General features: G+C 39.0%; 1 protein-coding gene across 2 annotated transcripts in view; it reads left to right on the forward strand.

Moving 5' to 3' along the window:
- The window catches only part of LOC136876372 (sodium-independent sulfate anion transporter), a 116,546-nt gene extending 93,185 nt beyond the window's left edge, over window positions 1–23,361 (forward strand). For both annotated transcript variants that reach the window (XM_068228412.1, XM_067150264.2), the window contains exons 11-12: window positions 8,671–8,824; window positions 14,669–23,361. In XM_068228412.1, coding sequence (XP_068084513.1) covers window positions 8,671–8,824; window positions 14,669–14,895 — 381 coding nt within the window. In that variant the 3' untranslated portion in view covers window positions 14,896–23,361. The remainder of the gene's footprint in view (window positions 1–8,670; window positions 8,825–14,668) is intronic.
- Window positions 23,362–24,387: the final 1,026 nt, after the last annotated feature.

A 24,387-nucleotide genomic window follows, 5' to 3' on the forward strand; every position in this document is an offset into this window, starting at 1 on the left:
TTAGCAGCGAGATTGCTGAATAGCAGAGTGAGCCTGTTCGTTCTTGTATTTCGCATTCCATTCAGAAGGTAGAAATGTATTTCGTGTTGAGTGAAGTGTAGCTAATATTTGTTGCGTTATTTGGTGGCCTATATCTGGATTAGGAACATAATCATGTGAAATTGACTAGCATGGTGCATATTTGTCTTGTGATAGTCTAGTTATAGACATGGAAAATGTGAAATTCCTTTAACTAAATGAAGACAAAATTTAAAAATCTATCAGAAAATCGATTCAAGATGGTGGCCAAAGTCATTCCTCGCAGTTGCACGTGGTCGAATGTATCCTCCAATTCATTGTCTAAGAGTGTGACCAGAAAATAATGTTTAATAACCCACTGCTCCAAAATAAAAGGCTTCTACTAGCATTTGTTTCTGAAAGTGTGATCCGCAATAATACATTGATATTTTTGTTGCCTCCTGTGCACATGTTTTCATATTTGCTGTCTGGTGTTTTTCACACCTTTACATACCTACCTCTAATTTTAAGAAATGGTAGATAGGCCTATAGTTTTCACTCTACCCATGAATACACATCGTAAAATGCCCTCAAGTTGGAAAAAATCTTGTCTAGTGTTTCCATATACCCGTTGGATAGTTCTTATTTGTATATTCATTAGTACGTTTTCTAGCTTAACATGTTCTTTTTATAATAAATAACTACTAACTACTTTTCCGGTTTTTAGAGACTATGAGGTGCCAGATTTTGTCCTGCAGGAGTTCATTTACTTGCCAGTAAATATACAGACACAGGGCTGAGTTATTTGAGCACCTTCAAATACCACCGGACTGAGCCAGGATTGAATCTGCCAAGTTGGAGTCAGGAGGCCAGCGCCTTAACACATTCTTTTTCCTTGCCCCCTGCAGAAACGTCTTAACGAGGTTTCACTGCAGTTTAGTGTGAAAAGCATTCTGCAAGTTGATGTTCATTGCATTCCAAATGTTCTAATATTGTTCCAGTAAGTTCCTGCATCTAGTCATTGGACTTGAGCTATAGGACATAGTATCTGGATAACTGGCTGCAGTTTTGGTTTCATAGTCCACTCTTTCATTCCCTCCAAGTTCCACATGTCCTCTGACCCAATGAAAGGTGATTGAAGCTATCTTATTTACATAAATGGGTATTTCTTTCTGATTGCTTTGTGCCATTGTTTGCAATAGCAAGTAAGGCTGCTTGAGAATCTAAATGGATAGTGGCTTGTCCTGAATCCAGTCAGTGGCCACGAAAAATGTGTATAGTTCAGCTTGAAAGAAGGTGCATTCCATGTGTAGTCTCCATGCAGTGACGTAAATTTCCTTCAAGCAGTTTTCAACTACAAATCCTGCGCCAACATAATTCATTTTGGAGCCATGTGCATATATCATTGCATGAGCTTGTTATATTGTGCCCATGGTGTAGACACAAATGAGATAGCCTTTTGGGTGGATTCTTGTTGTATTGGGAAAGTTGGCCATGCGGTTAGGGGCGCGCAGCTGTGAGCTTGCATCCGGGAGATAGTGGGTTCGAATCCCAGTGTTGGCAGCCCTGAAGATGGTTTTCCATGATTTCCCATTTTCACACCAGGCAAATGCTAGGGCTTTTCCTTAATAAAAGACACGGCCGATTCCTTCCCTATCCTATCGTCGCCACAAGACCTATCTGCAAAGTAAAAGCAAAGTTCTAAAAAAAAAAAAAAAAAAAAAAGTGTTTTAATGTGAAGTTTCATCTTTTTAGCTTCTGGGATTACTGCTTTGGTGGGAAGACCTCTGTATATGAACTTAATATCAATATCAAGAAGAATGGCTTGGTAAATACCAGAGATTGCAAAAATGGCTTTATTAGATATGTATTTCTGTAGGATTTTGTAACAAGTAGGTGAAAGAATCTTTGAATGTGTCTTAATTTTGTTTTGGTCCCAGTAGATGTCAACTGTTCCAAAAATTCTACAGGATCACAATTACTTATTTAATTATATTGAATTTTATTACATGTATCTATATATACCTACATTCCCGCAACCAAAGCAAATACTGGATCTTTAAGCTATTCTTAATTTTACATTGGCGTTTGAAACCACATTTGCCTGATGTTGAATATATCGCGCTGATCACCAGGAGCTGGCAAGTTACTTCAGTTGATCTACTCATCTTCAGCTTCAGCACGACTATGGATCTTCATATGTGTTCGATTGTGTTATGACTTTGTGCCTAACAGTGTATAAAAGCTAGCTCATTTAACCATTCTCCGCTTTTCATAAACATTATAAGACTTTGCCTAACACTGCGTGTGCCATACTGCCGCTCGGAAAATTACGCACTGTTTCTTTTAAGTGACTTACATTTTACTTCTTCTGAATTTTACAGTGTCTACCCTCGTCATTTTTTATTTCGCCTCTTCTACTGATCCGGAGTGAACTTGATCTTTTATTTTCTTTTTCCTATGCATTGTTTTTCATGTTTTAATCGGCTGATGATGACCTGGACTAGGGTCGAAACCGGTACCACTTCTACTTATTATTAAATAAGAATGTAATCACTGCATTTCTTATTCTTTGGTATTGAATAGGTTGAATCTCTTTATTATTTCAATTTTAAGTGTGATACTTTTCAATACAGAACAATGAAATTTTTATCTTTAAAAACATAATCATATCATATATATCATACATACATACATACATACATACATACATACATACATACATAATCATTATAGACTGTTATGTCTTTCAGCGTTCAGTCTGCAAGCCTCTGAGAATTTACTAAACGTCGCCACAATCCTCGATTTGCAACTAGTGTTGTGGCCTCATTTAGTTCTATACCTCTTATCTTTAAATCGTTAGAAACAGAGTCTAACCATCGTCGTCTTGGTCTCCCTCTACTTCTCTTACCCTCCATAACAGAGTCCATTATTCTCCTAGGTAACCTATCCTCCTCCATTCGCCTCACATGACCCCACCACCGAAACCGGTTTATACGTACAGCTTCATCCATCGAGTTCATTCCTAAATTAGCCTTTATCTCCTCATTCCGAGTACCCTCCTGCCATTGTTCCCACCTGTTTGTACCAGCAATCATTCTCGCTACTTTCATGTCTGTTACTTCTAACTTGTGAATAAGATATCCTGAGTCCACCCAGCTTTCGCTCCCGTAAAGCAAAGTTGGTCTGAAAACAGCCCGATGCAAAGATAGTTTCATCTGGGAGCTGACTTCCTTCTTACAGAATACTGTTGATCGCAACTGCGAGCTCACTGCATTAGCTTTACTACACCTTGATTCAATCTCACTTACTATATTACCATCCTGCGAAAAAACACAACCTAAATACTTGAAATTATCAACCTGTTCTAGCTTTGTATCACCAATCTGACATTCAATTCTGTTGAATTTCTTACTTACTGACATCAATTTAGTCTTCGAGAGGCTAATTTTCATACCATATTCATTGCACCTATTTTCAAGTTCCAAGATATTAGACTGCAGGCTTTCGGCTCAGTCTGCCATTAAGACCAAGTCGTCAGCATAGGCCAAACTGCTTACTACATTTCCACCTAACTGAATCCCTCCCTGCCATTTTATACCTTTCAGCAGATGATCCATGTAAACTATGAACAGCAAAGGTGAAAGATTACAGCCTTGTCTAACTCCTGTAAGTACCCTGAACCAAGAACTCATTCTACCATCAATTCTCACTGAAGCCCAATTGTCAACATAAATGCCTTTGATTGATTTTAATAATCTACCTTTAATTCCATAGTCCCCCAGTGTAGCGAACATCTTTTCCCTCGGTACCCTGTCATATGCTTTCTCTAGATCTACGAAACATAAACACAACTGCCTATTCCTCTCATAGCATTTTTCAATTACCTGGCGCATACTGAAAATCTGATCCTGACAGCCTCTCTGTGGTCTGAAACCACACTGGTTTTCATCCAACTTCCTCTCAACGACTGATCGCACTCTCCCTTCTAAGATGCCAGTGAATACTTTGCCTGGTATACTAATCAGTGAGATACCTCGATAGTTGTTGCAATCCTTCCTGTTCCCTTGCTTATAGATAGGTGCAATTACTGCTTTTGTCCAATCTGAAGGTACCTTACCAACACTCCACGCTAATTTTACTACTCTATGAAGCCGTTTTATCCCAGCCTTCCCACTATACTTCACCATTTCAGGTCTGATTTCATCTATTCCTGCTGCCTTATGACAATGGAGTTTATTTACCATCCTTTCCACTTCCTCAAGCATAATTTCACCAACATCATTTTCCTCCTCCCCATGAGCTTGGCTGTTTGCAACACCACCATGATGATTTCCTTTTACATTGAGAAGATGTTCAAAATATTCCCTCCACCTCTCCAGTGATTCCCTGGGATCTATTATGAGTTCACCTGAATTACTCAAAACACTGTTCATTTCCTTTTTCCCTCCCTTCCTAAGATTCTTTATTACTGTCCAGAAAGGTTTCCCTGCTGCTTGAGCTAGCCTTTCCAGGTTATTACCAAAATCTTCCCATGACGACTTTTTGGATTCAACAACTATTTGTTTCGCTCTGTTTCTTTCATCTACGTACGAATCCCTGTCTGCCTCGGCCTTTGTTTGGAGCCACTTTTGATAAGCCTTCTTTTTACGTTTACAGGCTGCTTTCACTTAATCATTCCACCAAGATGTTCGCCTTTTCCCATCTTTACACACAGTTGTTCCTAGGCATTCCCTTGCTGTTTCTACTACAGCATCCCTGTATGCCACCCATTCACTTCTATATCCTGAACCTGCTTACTGTCTACTGTTCGAAACTTCTCACTAATCATATCCATGTACTTCTGTCTAATTTCCTCGTCCTGGAGATTTTCTACCCTTATTCGTTTGCAGACAGATTTCACTTTCTCTACCCTAGGCCTAGAGATACTTAGTTCACTACATCAGATAGTGGTCTGTATCATCGAAAAATCCGTGGAAAACTCGTACATTCCTAACAGATTTCCTGAATTCAAAGTCTGTTAAGATGTAGTCTATTATGGATCTTGTACCCCTAGCCTCCCATGTGTAGCGGTGAAAAGCCTTATGCTTGAAGAATGTATTCGTAACAGCTAAACCCATACTAGCACAGAAGTCCAGCAAACGCTTCCCATTCCCATTAGCTTCCATATCTTCCCCACATTTACCAATCACCCTTTCGTATCCTTCAGTTCTATTCCCAACTCTCGCATTGAAATCGCCCATTAGCACTATTCTATCCTTGCTGTTGACCCTGACCACGATATCACTCAATGCTTCATAAAACTTGTCAACTTCATCCTCATCTGCACCCTCATATGGTGAATACACGGACACAATTCTTGTCCTAATTCCTCCAACTGACAAATCTACCCACATCATTCGCTCATTTACGTGCCTAACAGAAACTATGTTGCGTGCAATGGTATTCCTGATAAAGAGCCCTACCCCAGACTCCGCCCTTCCCTTTCTAACACCCGTCAAGTACACTTCATAATCTCCTATCTCTTCCTCATTATCTCCCCTTACCCGAATATCACTTACTCCTAGCACATCCAGATGCATCCTCTTTGCTGACTCAGCCAGTGCTACTTTCTTTCTTCCATAAGCCCCATTAATATTGATAGCTCCCCATCGAATTCCATTTCGTTCGCCAAGTTGTTTCCAAGGAGTCCCTCGTCTGTCAAATGGGAGTGGGACTCCATTACTCCCATAGGTCCGAGGCTTGCTTAAAGTGTTGTGAGCTCGGTAAATTCATGAAGCAGGATGCTGCCCTACTTACACATAGTCCAAGTGAGGATCTCTCCTGTAACGGGTTATGGACCACCGGTGAATTGTATAGTCCTAGCCGCCTGAGCACAAGGAGGGCCACGACTCAGAATATGTCCGAGATGCCCACTCCCATTCCATAATAACTGGTATCCTGACTCTCAGGACCACTACTAGGCTACTCAGCCGTTGCCCATGGTTCACGAACTAGGACGTGACTACAGTAACCCACAAACGTGAACCATAATCATATCATATATACAATAATATTAAAATACTAGATTTGTGTTAAAAAGCAGCAGTTTTGATTCCTGCCTGAAAGGCCAGTGAGTATATAGTACCCTGAGGAACGCGCCGAGAACCTGTTCGGCAGTACAATCAAAAAAAGTAAAAATATAAACATCTAATCCTGTACATATTGTGGAAGTTTTACAAGCACGAACATTTGACAAAACTCGTTCCATCTTCATGTAGAGCTGTTGAAATTCGCTCTATCTCCTTCCAATTGTTGTGGCCACACTCTGCCTTATGATTTCAGAGGATTGTCTTAAATAATACCATGATGCTAGATGTCCTTTATGGAAGTTCAGCGCTGATCGCTTTTCCAGTACAGTACTTACTCTAATTATCACTATGACGGGGCGATAACGCCAAGATCCCCAAGTATGCTGTAGCTCTCCTTCATGAGGTATAGTTTCTTGAAAAATGCTTGATCGAGGATTTAGCATTGAAGGGACTAAAATTTCTGGGAAATTGTTTCTTCAAGGAACAGATAATACAGAATTTTCACAACGTGATTTAAGTAGGATGCTCGCGGAACCATGCAATTTGAACAAATAATCCAGGAAAGCGTAGTTTCTCGGAACAGATAATAGGGGTTCCACTGTATATGAACTTTACTTCTTTCCATCATATCTACAATCTCTTCATTCTTCCCTCTCAGCGTTATCACATTTAGAGTTCCTACTCTCAGTTTGTGTTTGTAGTTTAGTCCAGTCCAAGTAGTTTCTTTCATTGATATTACTTCCTGTATTGCTAGAATTATCTTCAAACTCTGGAGAGATGTCATTCGTTCCAAGGGTTCATGGATTTTGGTCTAAATTGTTTATTCTTGCATTCAAGGTTTGTTCTTAGATTGAAAGCAACACACAACACTCTTCTGAAGACCTGCTAAGCCTAAATGCATCAGAGGATTTTCTTTTGGGGTTTCTTCCCTTAGCCTTTGAGGATCCCTCCTCTTCCCACAAGGGTTGCCTCCTCTGCCAGTTCAGCTGTATTGAAAACTTTCATTTTACGTCTTTACTGCTGTTAAGGTCTTCACATGCATCCCTGTGCATGGGACCCATGTTATACCCCATTGAATTAGGTCTTCACCAGAACTTGGTCGCTACCGTAGCTTCGACTACAGTATCGTTGCCCACCCCAGCGGTGTGGACGCGTCTGGCAGGATTTATGCGTATAAACACAGATCATCTCTGACATCTCATGGACCAGGTTAAGGAGGCTGTCTGATGCCAGCTCTAATGCAAAGGTTCAAAGATATTGTTGGGAAACTGCTGTTTGTAGAAATTTGATGTAGTGGTAAAATAGGTCTGCTGAAGATAAAATTGGATAACTGTAAGAAAAGTAGATATGCAACTGGAAAACAAGAAAAAAAATAAGGTAGATTTTATCTCCTCTACGTGCCAAGCATATTTAGTCATCTTCTGCTGCCATATCCAACGTGACTTTCCATTCGGTTTCTTTTACTGTAAACTCAGGACTGAACACTGAGCAAGTTGACCATGCGGTTAGAGTCGTGTAGCTGTGAGCTTGCATTCGGGAGATGGTGGGTTCGAATCTCACCACTGCCAGCCCTGAAGATGGTTTTCCATGGTTTCCCATTCTCATGCCAGGCAAATGCTGATGCTATACCTTAATAAAGGGTACTGTTGCCTCATTCCCAAACCTACCCCTTTCACATCCTTGAGTTGCTAAAAACCTTAAATTTGTTAGTACACCATTAAAACACTAGGGAAAAAAGGCCTGATGGACAGATGTTCAATTGAGAGCCTTATGAGTCAAGAAGGATGAGTGAAAGTGGTAAGACATTTGTTATGCTACTTACATGAGTGTTTGTTATTTCTGTAAATGGAAAACAACATGAAGTATCCTTAATTAGGTGTCATCAATTCACCTTCTTTGTTGAGTTCTCTGGTATTAGTGCAGTTTAAAGAGAACTGTAATTGATGCTGTCATGTGGTATTATAAACTGTATGATTTAGTACATATATAGCTTTGCAACAGTTTACATGTCAGTTCTCCTATTTGTTCAGCTTAGGAGTGTTGACTGCTGACCTTTCTGACAAGGTTGTTGAGTTGTTGCTTTTGGTATCTTCTTTTAGAGTGCTTAAATGCTATAACTTTGTGAGATGATTTGCATAAAATAAATGCCAAAAGAACTAAGGAATTTCAAGTAAAAAGCAACAGAAGCCAAGGAAGACGTACAATGCAATATAGTATATGGATTTGATTAACGACAGGGTAAGAGTTTGAGACCTGGATTGGAAGACTTCATGGAATAGTGAAATAAAGCAGAGGAGCCATATCATTCCTGACCAGAGTAAAAATGAGGGAATAGAGAAATTATGACAGGAATTTAAAAAAATTAAAATCTGGACTTACTGTACCATTATTAAATATTTTTCTTATATTTATACATTTTTAACACAAAAGCAACTGATCAGACATTGAAAGTATAGATTTTTGTTGTGTCTTTTCCATCCTTTTTGATTATATTATTGTCTACATGTTGGCCACTTATACATTCTGTAGTAGTAGTAATTTTATTGCTGGAAGATCAAGAGTGGTCCATTTGCATCATTAGTTATAAATTTTATTTTTCCAGGGTATTGCAGCATTGATTGAGGATTTCAATAAACGCAAGCAGCCCATATACTTCTACAACCCTCATCCCAGTGTTGTAGCTGTCTTTAAGGGTGCAAATCTTGAAGAATTTGTACATATATGCAGCCAAGAGGAACTTGATAACATTCTTCAGTGTAAGTGAACATCTTTACGTTTATAAAACTCAACGTCCGGCTTTACGTATGTATTGGTGTCCGGTTATAACTCGAGAACTGGTGGATGGATTTTTGTGTGTTCTTTGCTGTTGCCTATTCTATCTCCTGAGGACTGTGATGAAACAAACTAAGCAGTAACTATACTGCCAAACATGACAAAAATGATGCCAGATGACGACTTTATCAACTTACACTGCCTGAACCGTTAAAGATATCCATAAACTATACCCATATGAATTGTATAGATCATATAAAGTGCTACAAAAAATAGTCTTGTGAGATCGAATACATATCTTTTAAAGTTCAACCACAATAACAGTTTTTGTTATTTTGCAGTAGGAATCCTGCACCAGCTTCAGGAATAACATTCCATAACTTGAGAACTGCTGAACAGATTTATATACAGTTTTCGGTCTAGTCTGCAGTTAAGGATCTCCTGGGGAAGGTTTCTGTTTATTAAATATACAACTCCTTTACATCTCCCCACCCTTTGTCATGATAAATCTGACCGGAGTGATGTTCATGTTTTATCTGCAAATATAACATTACGCCATTCATCCAACTCCCAGTTAAGATGTTCAATGGCCCATCTTCTTTCAACTTGATACAATTCTCTAATGGAACACATTGAATCGGTCGAAATGTCCTTAATTGTGCACAGTGCAGCCAATTGCTTACAGTTTGTGTGCAGATACATGAATCCCGGTTGCCCTCAAGAAGTCATTTTGTAATTTTTGAATGGTCAAAGGTGGTCTCCTCTGCAATATTGCACTTTTATACCGATCTTGGAATGGCATTTTCACCCTCGGTCAACCTTCCCTCAGTTTATTAGTCACATCATTGGTTTCACGGTACCTTTTCCATGTTTTTGGCATTGCACTTCAGGTAACGTTCGGTGATGCATGATGCTGCTGCTTGGCATGTCTACCGTGAATCAGTGCAACAGTTCTGGCTTGGTCAAACTGGGGAATAAGCATTGCACATTAAATGTAAACACTAGCTGAACCTTGTATTACACTGTACACAGTACTACCAGTATTCACCTGAAATGAAATAGTTCACCCGAAGTTCAACACAGTAGGTAGCCGTGTAGAGGCGCGCGGCTGTGAGCTTGCATCCGGGAGATAGTAGGTTCGAATCCCACTATTGGCAGCCCTGAAGATGGTTTTCCGTTGTTTCCCATTTTCACACCAGGCAAATGCTGGGGCTGTACCTTAATTAAGGCCACGGCCGCTTCCTTTCAACTCCTAGGCCTTTCCTATCCCATCGTCGCCATAAGGCCTATCTGTGTCGGTGCGACGTAAAGCCCCTAGCAAAAGAAAAAATAACATGCCTAATCCACAATATTTTTTAAAAAAATTTAGGTGTATTGCACCTTCCTCTTACCCATATGGGTCTCCGGCGATACATCTACAGGGTCGTAAACTGGGTTTTAAATCTATTGGGCATAATAAATATATATATAACTTAGCGGTTTAAAGGGTAGGAGAATACGGGGTGTTGTCTAACAATGAATGAGAACATTATTTAAAATTTGTAAATAAAAGGAGTTTATTAGACTCCTAATGATGATGGAAAATGACACAAATATACATGGGGCGAATACATAATCGAATTCCATAAAAATTAAACTTTGGATAAGTTGGGCATTGTTCAAGCTTTGGGAATAAGACTGAGTATAACCATTCAAGAAGCATCTATTTCATAACTTTGCGTATACAGAATATTAATCATTGAAGGTACTCCCAATTTTACTGGGAAAACAAAACAATGGTACTCAAATATTAACAAATCTGAGTGACATCTAATCTAACATTAACAAATTTCCTACTGGAGTAACCTTAATATAACGTAAACAAACGCAAACTTCAGATGTCCTGGGTCCAAATCGAACCCCACCCATATACACACGAACCCGATCGCACTATTGGTTGAAACCAATGTCGACCCTGAATGACACCACAATGCAATAAACACTCAAGACATCAAGAAAATTATACACACAACACAGATGAATGCTGATAACTAGTCCCAATGTTTGAGGGTCTGCCAGTAGCATACCCAGAACCGAACCCAGGATTTTTGAAGTTTGCAGAGGGGCTGAAATCCATACTAATAATTTTTAGATGCATGAAAACGATCAAGAAAACAGAACCGGATTATTTAATTCTAACATTTACCTAAGTTGGCTGAGGAAATGTATCATTTAGCATTCCACATAGGAACAATATTAGAAATCTTCTACGTCACAATACGGACTAAGATTTCACGGTGTAAGTTCGCAGACACAAAAAAAAATTTTTTTAATTACAAACAGCACACTCTTAGAGCCAAGCTTTCCTTCACTCACCCTCTCAGCCAGAGGTATGGCAAACGAGACATAACTTTACGCTGTCAAGGGAAAACCAATTTCATCCCTTTAAATATGACTTTCAACAATCAATTCCCTTCATATAACAACACACTCATTTCAGCGCGGTGATTCATAATTCATTTCTTATTTCTCAATTCAATAAGCGTTCATGTGTCCACTCAAAATCTGACTTCCAAAATTTTCACCGCAAGTCCTGATTTCAATTCCGTTCTAGCATCGTCGCCTGACGCATTTTCAGCAGATTATTCCTTTTTTTCCACACAACCTTCCACACAACCTTTCACACAGCTGGACTGGTAGTAACCCAGGAGACACAGAAATCTAAATAACAAAGCACCAGCTTATATTATTATTATTATTATTATTATTATTATTAATCTTCAAAAAATATGGGCCTAACGTCTACTTGATGGGCCTACATGGCTTACATGGTCACTAATTCCTTGCTTCATGACGATAGAAATTCACACATTAATTACAAACAAGCATAATTGTAACTCCACCCAACTCAAAGTGTAATTAGGATCTTGCTGTTATCAAAAACGCACGTTATAGTCATTCACAATCCAAAAGAAAAAAATGGGACCTAGCTACATATTTCATTGGAGGTCGCTGGTTCGGCTCTCTGGGTTGCTGACTGCAACACTTCTTCTTTCACACAGGATAATCTACACTAAAATTACTTATCATGAATGTTAGCTCAGCTGGTTGAATACCAACTTTCTTAGAAAACGGAGAACATGTCCTTGAACACTCCTGGTGCTAAAAGCCATACACCATTTCATTTTTACAAAACCAATACCAAATATTTTTGATACAATTATATCCAAATAAACTACACAGAAAAAGTTACCCGAACCGGATATTAGCAGTATTCTCCAAATAAAGTAAAAAAGGAAAACCTTCCCACAAACAAATCTTCCCATATCTACAAATTAAGTCACTCAGACTTGTTACTAAAATAGACTCTGTGCCATGCTTTTGCACGTTTACAATTTAACAAACTAAGAATCTGTATCAATTACTAGCTACAGCATTTTAAAATGAATTCTCTGTACTTTTTGTGTCATGAATAATAAAATGGTCCATCTGTTGGCTGTGAATGCTACTGCAAAACTCCATAGTCCTAGGCACTGAAATTCTTCAGTATCTATGGCACAGACACACACACACACACACAGTTAGTACCCGTTCCCTTCGTCTGTGTTACCGTGCACTAACCGCCCCGATTTCTGATTCATTGTCCTGGAATCAAATATATTAATACAGGGTACTACTTTAATCGTATTCTTACAGCTTATTGATTGTACGACTCCGAATTAACCCCTGTATCACTGCTTATTATAGTGATGCTTATACTATTACCAGTCTCCCTTCACCAGGTGAGTTGACTGTGCGGTTAGGGGCGCGCAGCTGTGAGCTCGCATCCGGGAGATAGTGGGTTCGAACCCCACTGTCGGCAGCCCCGACGATGGTTTTCTGTGGTTTCCCATTTTCACAGCAGGCAAATGCGGGGGATGTACCTTAATTAAGGCCATGGCCGCTTCCTTCCCATTCCTAGGCCTTTCCTGTCCCATCGTCGCCATAAGACCTATCTGTGTCTGTGTGACGTAAAGCAAATAGCGGCTCCCTTCTTTGTCTCGGGCGACGGAGGTAATAATATTAATAATAATAATAATAATAATAATAATAATAATTCTATTAGTTCGGACTTTGTTCAGTTCAGAGCTCATACTCCACTTGAATTAAGCCGTTTCAACTATTCTCTACATTAAAAGTTCACCCACAAAGGAAACTGTAACCCGAGACCGACACACGTCTGTCCCTCGCAAGATGCTATGGAAGAATGCCCCAGGGTAACGTTTCCCACTTCTTAAATCAACTAGGAAGATACCCCCTCTCAAAATTTGTATATGCCCTATCCACGGGGTATTGGAGGCACAATTGTGCGATGATCAGGTGACTTTCCTGCTGTCAAGTAGCTGTCAGGAAAAATACATGGCCTCTATAACTTTCCACTCTTATATAACCACTTATTCCTTCTTTTGTAGGAAATTATTGTCACAAAAGACATCACAAACTAGCTGATGATGAACAGCTCTTTTGATCTCTGTACAGTGCAATATTTTTACAATAAAACTTTGTTCCATTACTCTAATTTATTTCAGGATGACCCAATAAATGCATGCACACACACATATATACAATTCTCATTAACCATGGATGGCCACACTCACTAATTGCTGTCTATTGACAAGTCTCTCTTCCTTACGGCACAGCAGGCGGTCCAGCCCATTACTATACCTGCAGATGCTTAATCCTTACTTTCACTTTCCCCAAGTCCAGTCACCTCATACAGCAGCTGTCTACAGACAGCTGGACTTGAACACAGGGCTATGGGTCACTTGTCACACGATGACTGTTCGTTGGTTCAGTTCCAGACAGTCCAGTAATTCATACAGTGAACAACTAAAAAGCTCAACAGTGTTCAGCAGCAGGATGATACAACAGCAAATATTCACTCAGGTCCATTTACTCTCACACTCATCATGGCGGCCTCCCTTGCTGACTCACGGCGGTCCTCACTCCGCAGAAATACACAAACACACAGTTCTCTCAGGTAGTACAGTCTTCCGTTCCATCATCTCCAGCCCACCTACTCACTGGTCTCTCCGGCACAACAACAGTTCCTGGTTCAGACTTCGGTGGGACATCTCTGTCGTTCTCAGCCCAGCCACCGAACTCTAACACACTGAGTGTTTGACTTCACCACGGACTCAAATACTGACCCAGAGTCCAGCACTGACTGACTGTCTGACTGTCCGCAGCTAGCCTCCCTTTTTTATAGCTTGGGTGATTTAAACCAGAATTTTCGCAAGGTGACTAGCGCCAGAACATCCCCGTTGAATCTTGAAGAAACTCACAGGTAAGCCGGCCGACGAGAACAATACATGGAAAGGCCGACCCCACCCTACAAGCCGGCTGGGAGATCCTAGGTCGTGTGAGTCACTAGTCCCTTCCTGAAAGTACCAAAAGGGGCTACCACGGGGCTGGGACGTAACAATATTATTAAAATCATTAATTTCCTTTATCACAAACAAAGTTGGCCATGCTGTTTTAAGGTTGGGTTCGAGATTACGATTGTGAAAGTTTTATCTCTCCCTTTCACAGACGAATTGTGATCGGGATAACACCACCCCTATTTCGTTCTGGGGTTCCCTCGCTCAGTTTGGTGGAGACACACCCTAGCTTCATGTTTGGCATTCCACGCTTCAAGTTCCCGCATACTTGCTTCCAGACGAATAAAATGATTGTTCCTCTTGATCCCTAGTCCTTGCTTTATATCCCTGTCGGGTACAGTATACAATGAAGATGTATGTATTTAGGTATATTCTATAATTATATACTCTTTGAGAGTACATATATTATTTGTTTTCTTTGTTGTCCAGCTCATCATGATGTCCACGAACCTGGCAGCAGTGTAAACGACATTAGAGCAAGAACATTTGAACTTAAGGAAGTGACTACATCTTCAAATAGTGCATCATATTTACCAGTGGCTCAGGTGGATAACAAGGGTAAGAATGTAACACTGAATGGCTGTAGTGTTCCTTTACTCAGCGGAATGAAACCCATCGAAGAGAACGGTGTCGACTCTGAAAGGACTGAGTGGTGAGCTGTGTTCTCATCTTGTGCAGTATCTTCTACCATTCTTATTTATGAAATCATTGTGGTCTGCTACTTCTCTAGTTATCATTTTCAGAGAGAAAATCCAAAAAGGATAGCTGCCCTTGCATAAGGGTTACTGTGAAGAAACAGCCTCATAATTAGTTTTTTCAAACAATATTTCAGTAGGGCATACGGTCATAAAAACTTGCCACGAAGATTCATCTCTCGCCATACCCGACCCTGTAGAGAAATGGGACAAGGGTTGGACATACACAGTATTTTGAATTGAAGTGTGTATTAGGGCAACTTGAAAAAAAATATTGAATCAATAAATTGTGCATACTTTCACTCAAAATGTTATTGAATTATGTTTTGAAAAAAACTAAGTATGAGGTAGTATGTTGGAACAAAAAGAAATTGCTACTAATGGAAACATTTCATTTGTAATTTATTGTACTATGCAAATAGTGATTTACAATTCTGAGAATATTAGGAGGAATTTCTTCTAGTTGCAACAAACTAATTCCATAGCTCTGAAAGTTCACTCAGAATTTAGATAACACTCAAGCACCAGACAGCAGTCCAATCACCTGCCAATTTCAAAACGGGTGTTGTATTTCTCCTCCAGATGTTCATAGTGCCTCTTCTCTTCAGCATCAACCTCCTCTGCTTGTCTGTTTCCTTCTTCAGACCTCGCAGTTGGATTGATAACGAAGTCATTGTTCTTTTTCCGTTGGGATGATGTCAGCACTCTTATAGGAGCCCTCAGATGAAATACGTGGCACTTCTTAAAATATTTCAAACTTGCTCAACTTTTTGAGGCAACTAGCAGTACACCTTGTTTTCTGTTCTTTTTTTCTGTTCTTTTTTTCTTGTAAAATATACAATTATTTGTTAGGACGTAAACATGATCATTTAAGAAGCGACTAGGTAAACAACTGATAAGGAATCTACCATCCAGGCGACAGCCCGTATTGAAGATCATTGGTGGCCAATTGATGATTCTTATTCAGATTTATTTTAATATCGGTCCTTTTCTTATATTGACCACATTAACAATTGTATCAAAAAAACCAAACCCCATTGTGTACAGCCCTGATGATTCTTGGTCTACTGGGGGATGTTGGCTCAGCCTGAAGGTCTGCAGATTGTGAAGTGACATGTGGTCAGCGCGAGAATCATCATGACTGTTATTTTTTGTCTTTCTAGACCAGGGCTGCTATCTCATAATCTCATAGGTCCTCAGTTCTCATTGGACCTTAAACCTGTGTTCCGATCCAGTTTATGTCCCTGATGTGGCTGTAAATCGAACCCAGGTTCTCTGGGTAAGAAGGCATCTTACCCCTAGACGATGGGGCCAACAACAATCGTATCCAGTAGCCACAGAGACAGAAACCTGAGCCAAAGAATTTTTTTTTTAAAGCTAGGGACATTGGGGCTGTTGATACTTTAACACAGGCAAATAATAATTATAAAATTTTAACTTACGTTATGAATATTGAATTTTTTTAATGTTCAGTAGTTAGAATAGCTGTATTACAGATAAGAAGTACAAACTGAGTGTCAGCTAATTGTTCTTTCAATTCTTTGTTATCGCTGTTTATAGAAGAATGCCTACCTGTGGCAATAAAGGTATGCTCGGTTCACCTGTAATGATATGGTTTTCGTTCCCCAGTTGGAAGTCGAACGAGTTAAAAAGAGAATTGAAGTACTTGGCTGTGAGGTTTACTTGGCATACGTTAGAAATGAGTACCAGATTCATTTCTGAAGGCAGAGCAGAGAACTAACCACTTTCTCCCACTTAGAGCTGGGTTATTAGTTGTTGAAGTCTGCTCCAGGGACTCTATGGCATATATGGAGATTGGTTTGCCTCATTTTAATCTAACCATTATTCTTATTATTATACAGCGAAACCTGTACATAACAGAAACCTGGTGTTAATGGAAATATTCAACGGTCCCATGAGATTAACACTCAAATACATACAAAAGTACCTGTACTTAGTGGAACCTGCCTAACGCGAAAACAGAAACAGTTTCTCAGTATACAGCAGAAAATATTGTACAGATTTTTTCTTTTATTTTTCATTCATGATGAGACCTGAATTGTTTGCAAGTTTTACGTGTTTCTGAATTTCTTACAAGTTTTAAGAAAAGCAAGAATGTTTGCAGTCCTACAAGTTATATAGAGAAATAAATTCTTATATGTTGAACAAATTGTAATTGTTGCAAGAAATTTTACTTCCTTCAGAACATAAAAAGCAGTGAAAACTAAATATATTGTTGACTCTTTCTTGAGTAATGATTACCAGACAGTGTTATAGCTTACAGTAGTCTGTTGTTTATTGTAATAGGCCCACAATGCAGAAAAGCGATTGGAAAACCTCTCAGACTACTGTATAGAGCCCCAATACACAACATGAGTGCATTGTACCTTATTTCACGATGGAAACCTATTTGTAGCGGAAAAGAAAATTGATACTATGAAATTCCGTTGCATAAAACTTTCACTTCAGTTCTTATCTCTTCTGAAGAATTTCTTAGCCTTTAATGAAACATAGACCGGGTGAATTGGCTGTGCAGTTAGAGGCGCGCAGCTTTGAGCTTGCATCTGGGAGATAGTGGGTTCGAACCCACTCAAGACAGCCCTGAAGATGGTTTTCCGTGGTTTTCTATTTTCACACCAGACAAATTCTGGGCTGTACCTCAATTAAGGCCGCAACTGCTTTCTTCCCATTTCTAGGCCTTTTCTGTCCCATCGTTGCCATAAGACCTATCTGTGTCAGTGCGACATAAAGCAAATTGTAAAAAATGAACTATAGAATATTTTCATTGAGGCTGTAATTTTGACTATGAACTGGCAATAACTGTGATTCTGTGTTTTCTTTCAAAGCTGCAATTTATTTATTCAAAATTTTAAAATGTTATACAACAAGCTCTATTGAATATCGATTGCTTTTCATGGTCAGAGGTGAATTACTGATTGGATAAGATACTGCCATATGATTGGTGAGGTCATGGAATGTATTGTTTTGTCTCTCTAACTTTGGATTATGTCCTATTGTATAACATTTCTGCACCATGTTATATGACAATCAGATATAATGAAGGGTGTTTGAACTCCAGTTTAGTTTTTTTTTTTTTTTTTTCAAGCTGTATGTTATTAACCGTTGCGTTCTGTGTTTGTACAGTTGTCCACAAACAAGTGTTATATAAAATATGCCACTAAACTTTTTCTGTCTCACTTATGTTGGTGTTTGATTAAGTCTTGTTTAAAATCTTTAATCATTTTTTTTCCTTTGTTGTATATGTGTTCTGCAGCAGTTTGACAGGGCAGGACAAAAGAGCTAGGCTCCAGGGAAAAATTCTTGTAAGCTCATTGTGAAATTCATTTTTATGTTCCTCAATAATGAGTTTTATTGTCAGAGAATTAATATTTGCATTTGGTGTGTGAGAATGCTTTATCTACTCGCATGTATTATTTTCTTTTGTCCGACTCCTTGGCTGAATGATCAGCGTACTGGCCTTTGGTTCTGAGGACCGCGGGTTCGATTCCTCGGGCGCAAGATTTTAGCTGCATTTAGCTAATTCTTACGGCTTGGGGACTGGGCGATTGTCTCAGCACAATTCTCGTCAGATTCAGACAACACACCACACTACCAACCACCACAGAAACACGCAGTAGTGATTACATCGCTCCACATGGGTTGGTGTCAGGTAGGGCATCCAGCCGTTACTCTGTGCCACAGTTCCCACCAGTGTGGGAAAAGCAGAAGTAGTTGTAAAAGATGACACAGTATTTTCTTTCAGAAATAGGTTTAAATCTGCTTTATGAGTAAACATAGCAACCTTTTAAATATAAAGCAAATGTGATAAAATTTTTACAACATACGAAAAACAATTGGTTACATGGTTCATAAATAGCTTTAAGGAAGGTCATACAATTGTTTTGTCATACCAGAACAGATAGGTCTTACGGCAGTGATGTATAAGTTTTCAGAATTGCCAAGTTATTGTACTGCAAATTGACATTGGATGCCACCCTGCGAAAACACTGCAAAACCTATAACACAAAAACAAATTGCTTTACTGTGTGGTGTTGGTGCAGCTACGGTAAATTCAATTTTAAAGTGATACTGAGATACGGGATCCTTTTTTCCACTTATAGAAAGAAACTGTGGTCGGAAACACAAGACTAGACCAAAAGAAGAGCATTTATTCATTAGGAAGAGTAAAATAAATCCCATGCTCTCCACTGTTGACCTAAACTGAAAGAGATTTGTCAGAGTGGGCAAAATGTTCTCGTTACAACAATTTGGTGCAGGCTGCTAGAGGCCAGGAAGAAGAGTGCACAGGCCAGCAAAGAAGCGGATTCTGATGGGCGGTATGCACAAAAACCAATGGATACGTACTGAGCCGCATAAAGACTGCTCTGTGGAAGATTGGAAAAAAGTTGTATTTTTAGATAAAAGCCATTTTGATTTTTATGGTCAAAGTGCATCAAGACGCATCACGGAAAAGGTCAGCAGCCCATGTTCAACAAACGGCTGAACATTCTCCATAATGACGTTCTGGGGATTTTTTACCTGCAAGGGACCTGGACCTTTTGTCACCATTAAGGTTAAGATCGTCAGTGACCAGTGTATAGAAATATTTTGAAGGAGGGTAGTTCCTGATTTACAGAAACTCTCTTGAGATGGTGAGATCTTGCACCATGCCACACATACAGAAAGGTAGCAAATATTTTAAAGACAGAAACATTGAAGTGCTCCCTTAGCCTGGTAACATTGGATAGATCGCTGAAAGTGAGCATGATATGATTGCTTGTCAAGGAGTGGTTTCATGATCAGGTAAAAAATATTTGCAAAATATTGGTGAAATTCTTGCCAAAACATGTCAGCGCTGTTTTGAAGAACAAAGGAGGTCACATAAAATATTAAGGTATGATTTTTTCTTTTTTTTGTAATTGCAGAACTGATTTTCAATAGTTTTTACAACTTTTGTTTTGAGAACTCTTCTCTATATCTTGTTCAGATTAATGTGCACACTACTGTAAGTTTTTATTGTAGGTACTAGTGTTAAAAAACTGCACAAACAGCATTATGACTCAAAGTATCGTCTTCCATGAGAATTGTACCTAAAATTATGGAGGAAATTAAAATTTAAAATATGATTTGTTACTGTTTGTTTCCCTGTTGACGAATTAATGGATGCATGTGTTTTGCCCTAGTTGATGTTAAAGAGGTCAGCAAAGTTTGGAACAAGCAGTTTCTCAGATTGAACCTACAAAATGGACTTAAAACTGCAGGCTTCTTTTCCAAGTGCCCGTAAATAATTTTAAAGAATGTAGCATAGTCCAACACGTCCAACCGATCACCAATTTCTGTACCTTAATTACATGCTTGTGCAAAAGAAATGTATACGTGTAGTTAACAAAGTGGTAATTCAGAAAAATACTTGTACAGATTGTAAAACTGATTGACTCCACTATAAACAAGACAGAATATTTTATGTGAATTAAAACATGGATGGGTGTGCTTTGTGTAACTCCTGATGGAAGAAGTTTTTGATATACAGCAGTATATATATTTTGGGTAATATTGTTTTCTTATCATATAATGAGACAAAGAAACTAATTATTTTTAAATCTTAATTATAGTATGGGCATTATTTTATGGAGGGAATTTATTAATATGTACTCAATAAGTTGCATTGAATTATTAATCACTTTGAATACAATAGTAGCAAACTCATGGCACATAGAGCCCATTGAAGGTCTTAGGCCTTGATTTGGCAAGAGAACTACTTTACTGATATTGGGGTGCTGCGTGATAAGCAAGACGGGACCACTGCCTCCCAAATCAGTTGGTCTCATTCCAGCCCTCAGTTCAGGATTAATATCTTTGGTGATTTGGGAGTCAACCCCAGAACCTCTGTGTAAGAGGCAGGCATGCTACTGCTTCCCTATGGTGCTGAAATGCCAATAACTTAGCAACAGTAGGCTATTACCTAATAAAGACAACAGAATTTAAGACATTTGAATATTAACTATTACTACTTTGTATCTTCTTCTTTTTCTACCGCTTTTCCCATACCTGTGGGAGTCACGGGTGCGAACTGCGTCGCACATGTAGACCTGGCCCTGTTTTACTGCCGGATGCCCTTCCTGACGCCAACCCTGTATGGAGGGATGTAATCACTACTGCATGTTTCTGTGGTGGTTGGTAGTGTAGTTTGTTGTGTGAATATGAAGAGGAACATGTTGGGACAAACACAAACATCCAGTCCCCGAACCAGAAGAATTAATCAGAGGTGAATAAAATCCTTGACCTGGCCGGGAATCGAACCCGGGATCCTCTGAACCGAAGGCCTCAACGCTGACCATTCAGCCAATGATTCAGACTATTACTACTTCGTTTATAGGTACAAATTTGTTGATCTATAGTTTTATCTGAAATACTGATCATAATTTAAAAGCATTCTCTAAACAAAAATTGTTCTTTGTAGAAAATATTTTATGGTGGAATGTTTTAATGTAAGTTTAAAACAAATCTGTCTATCAGTAGCCCAAACAATGTTTTGATTTTCCTGGAGTTTGGTATTTGTGCTGCTCTTGAGTTGCGGAAACTTTTATGGTATTCAGAACCTTTACTACTATGTTTTAAGCTCAAAGACATGTTGTAAGAAGGGACCGTTTTGCTTAGGATGACTGCAAGTATTGACCAAGTCTATTGCAGTTACAGGGAGTCTGATAACAGAAAGGTTTGGCATAGTTTGAGATTATTGTTCATGCCAGGCCAGGGGCATTACACTATCGTTCTTTTATAATTTAGCAAGTTTTTCATATCCATGTGGCAGGATGTGAAGTGCTCAGATGGTAGCTTTTGTGTGTGTGTGTGTGTGTGTGTGTGTGTGTGTGTGTGTGTGTGTGTGTGGCGGGGGGGGTGAGTGTGGGTACGTCAGTGTGTAATACACAAACTGGTACAAAACTATAGTTGTGGACCTTGTATTTTTTTTTTTTTTTTTGGCACATAGCTATGAAACTGCTTGCTCCATGTGTGTACTTTTGAACAAGGTGTTTTATGCTCGAAGCAAGTGGAAGCTCAGTTTTAGAAGAATATTGTTATGATTTATTTTTCATTATGTATTATGATGAGACATGTACAAATGGAAAGCAGAAACAGATTGGCTCACACATGTTCAAGAGTACAAAGACTCTTTCACCCAGGACCTCACGTAAAGGTCCAGTGTCATTTTGATATCCTTCCAATATCAAGAACCTGATCGTTCTTCTTGAACTTTATATCTCTCTGCTGCCATCGTGCCAGCTCTTGTCTATTAAAGTTCGACTTCTCTATCTCCAGTCATTTATGTGACTTGAAAATAATCCTTCTAGCTTCTGTTCGGGTGAAGGTTGTTGATGAAACAATAATAACAGCTCAAAGAAAGGAGATGGTTCAAGTTAGTGTGCAGGGCAGATGGCCAGAGAAGACAAAGATCAGAATTCTGATATCGTATGAGATAAGTTTACAAGTAATTTCTCAAACAAGAAGGAAATTTCTGATAATGTATCACTTCTCTCTTAATTTAGGAAAGTTAACTTTTGAAGTGTGGTACTATTTCTGAACAAAGTCCTATATAGAGAGATGGGAACATGACATTGTGTTCCTTTCCATTTCTCATATTGATCTGCTGGAGTTCTTTTCTCCTTCTGTATTTGTCCTGTGTTCATCCAGCTTTTATTTTTTACCCCACACTTCCTTCATCAAGATGGAAGATCTATCCACATGGCCTCTTCAGTATTGAAGCCTGCCCTCTTGATGAGGCCCTGAAGCAAAAATAAGCTCATCATATGCTAAGAAATGCATATAGAACCGGGATTGACGAGGAGGGAGCCGTACTGTATGAATTTGGCAGTGTATGACGACTTGAAAATTTTCCTTGTCCTCTTGTGTTTTCATGGTAGCCTTTGACTCTTTCTTCCCGCATTGACCTATTGTTGCTTTTATCGTACTTTGCATTCCTTTTCATGTTCCTGTCTCTCTATATGACATGTTTTCCTATACTAGTATTTCTGTATATCTTAACTTAATTTGACTAGAAATGTTACAGTGACAGTATGTCAGAGTGATTGAAGGATCCAGGCAGAGTACTTGATTGCAATGAATCTCGTGGAACTGAAGCATACTATTTTTTTGTTTCTGTACTACCCAGTGAACTTTTGTATGCACAAGAACTTTTTGATACCTTTCCTTTGCTAAGAATTGTTAGTAGTGTGAGTCTGTAAGACTATGTACAAAGTGTACTTGCAATGTTAGTATTTATAAATGAATTATATTGAGTGTTAATGTTTTGATATTTTATACATTTCCTCTATACATGTTTATATTAAGCACATTTTTTCAAGATGTATTGTTTGTATTTGCACTTGACCTGTGTATTTCAGTTAAAATATACATTGGATGTATACAGTATTAATATATTTTTGATTTCCACGTCTTAATTTAAATTAACTTTAACATGTTCACTGCTAGTCTTTTAGACCCTTGCATCACCAGGGAGCTGACATCATTATTATGTAAATATTCCATATGCGAGAACTCTTATAAGCGTCAGTAACATGGGCTTACAGCATATTTGATGCTTATAAGTATCATGAGCAGTGGACATGTTAAGGGCAATCATGCTGTGTCATTTCCTGTTTGTCCCTACATAAATTTGGCAACCAGCAAAAAACCGGACATAACTCAGAAAACACACAACACATACCCAGTTTACTGGATCTCCACATACCATAACTGGTAACCTTTCTGATCACAATATGTGTACGTGCGCAAGAAAAGGGACCACTTCTCGGTCAACAGTTCACAAAATAATGGTTAAAAAAAACCACTGAAGGGAGTAAAATGTCAAATTTTCATTTTTGATACCTATGTATTGCTTAGACCGTCATATAGTCACTGCGTGAATTTAAAAGCCCTCTGACAATCGCTGCTGAAACATTAGGTTTACTTAATACTAAGAAAAGGGACCACTTTTCGCATCGTAAGCGAGGGTTCACACACTTTCTCGCGCTCAGAGGCGCGAGCATAAGATAAGATGACTCGGATATCTTATGATAAATAAACCCTAGCTGGGCACTTTTAATAAAGGTAATAGGTCTCGTAAACATCCTCTTTGCTCCAAACATTTCCGATACCGATGCAGTCTTCTTAATGAGATACCTCATGTTAAGAGTTATGATACTGAGCTCGATAGCTGCAGTCGCTTAAGTGCGGTCAATATCCAGTATTCGGGAGGTAGTGGATTCGAACCCCACTGTCGGCAGCCCTGAAGATGGTTTTTCATGGTTTCCCATTTTCACACCAGGCAAATGCTGCGGCTGTACCTTAATTAAGGCCACGGGCGCTTCCTTCCCACTCCAAGCCCTCTCCTGTCCCATCGTCGCCATAAGACCTATCTGTGTCGGTGCGACGTAAAGCAACTAGCAAAAAAAAAAG

The sequence above is a fragment of the Anabrus simplex genome, chromosome 6 (assembly GCF_040414725.1).
Source record: "Anabrus simplex isolate iqAnaSimp1 chromosome 6, ASM4041472v1, whole genome shotgun sequence".
In the NCBI taxonomy this organism is placed as follows: Eukaryota; Metazoa; Arthropoda; class Insecta; order Orthoptera; family Tettigoniidae; genus Anabrus; species Anabrus simplex.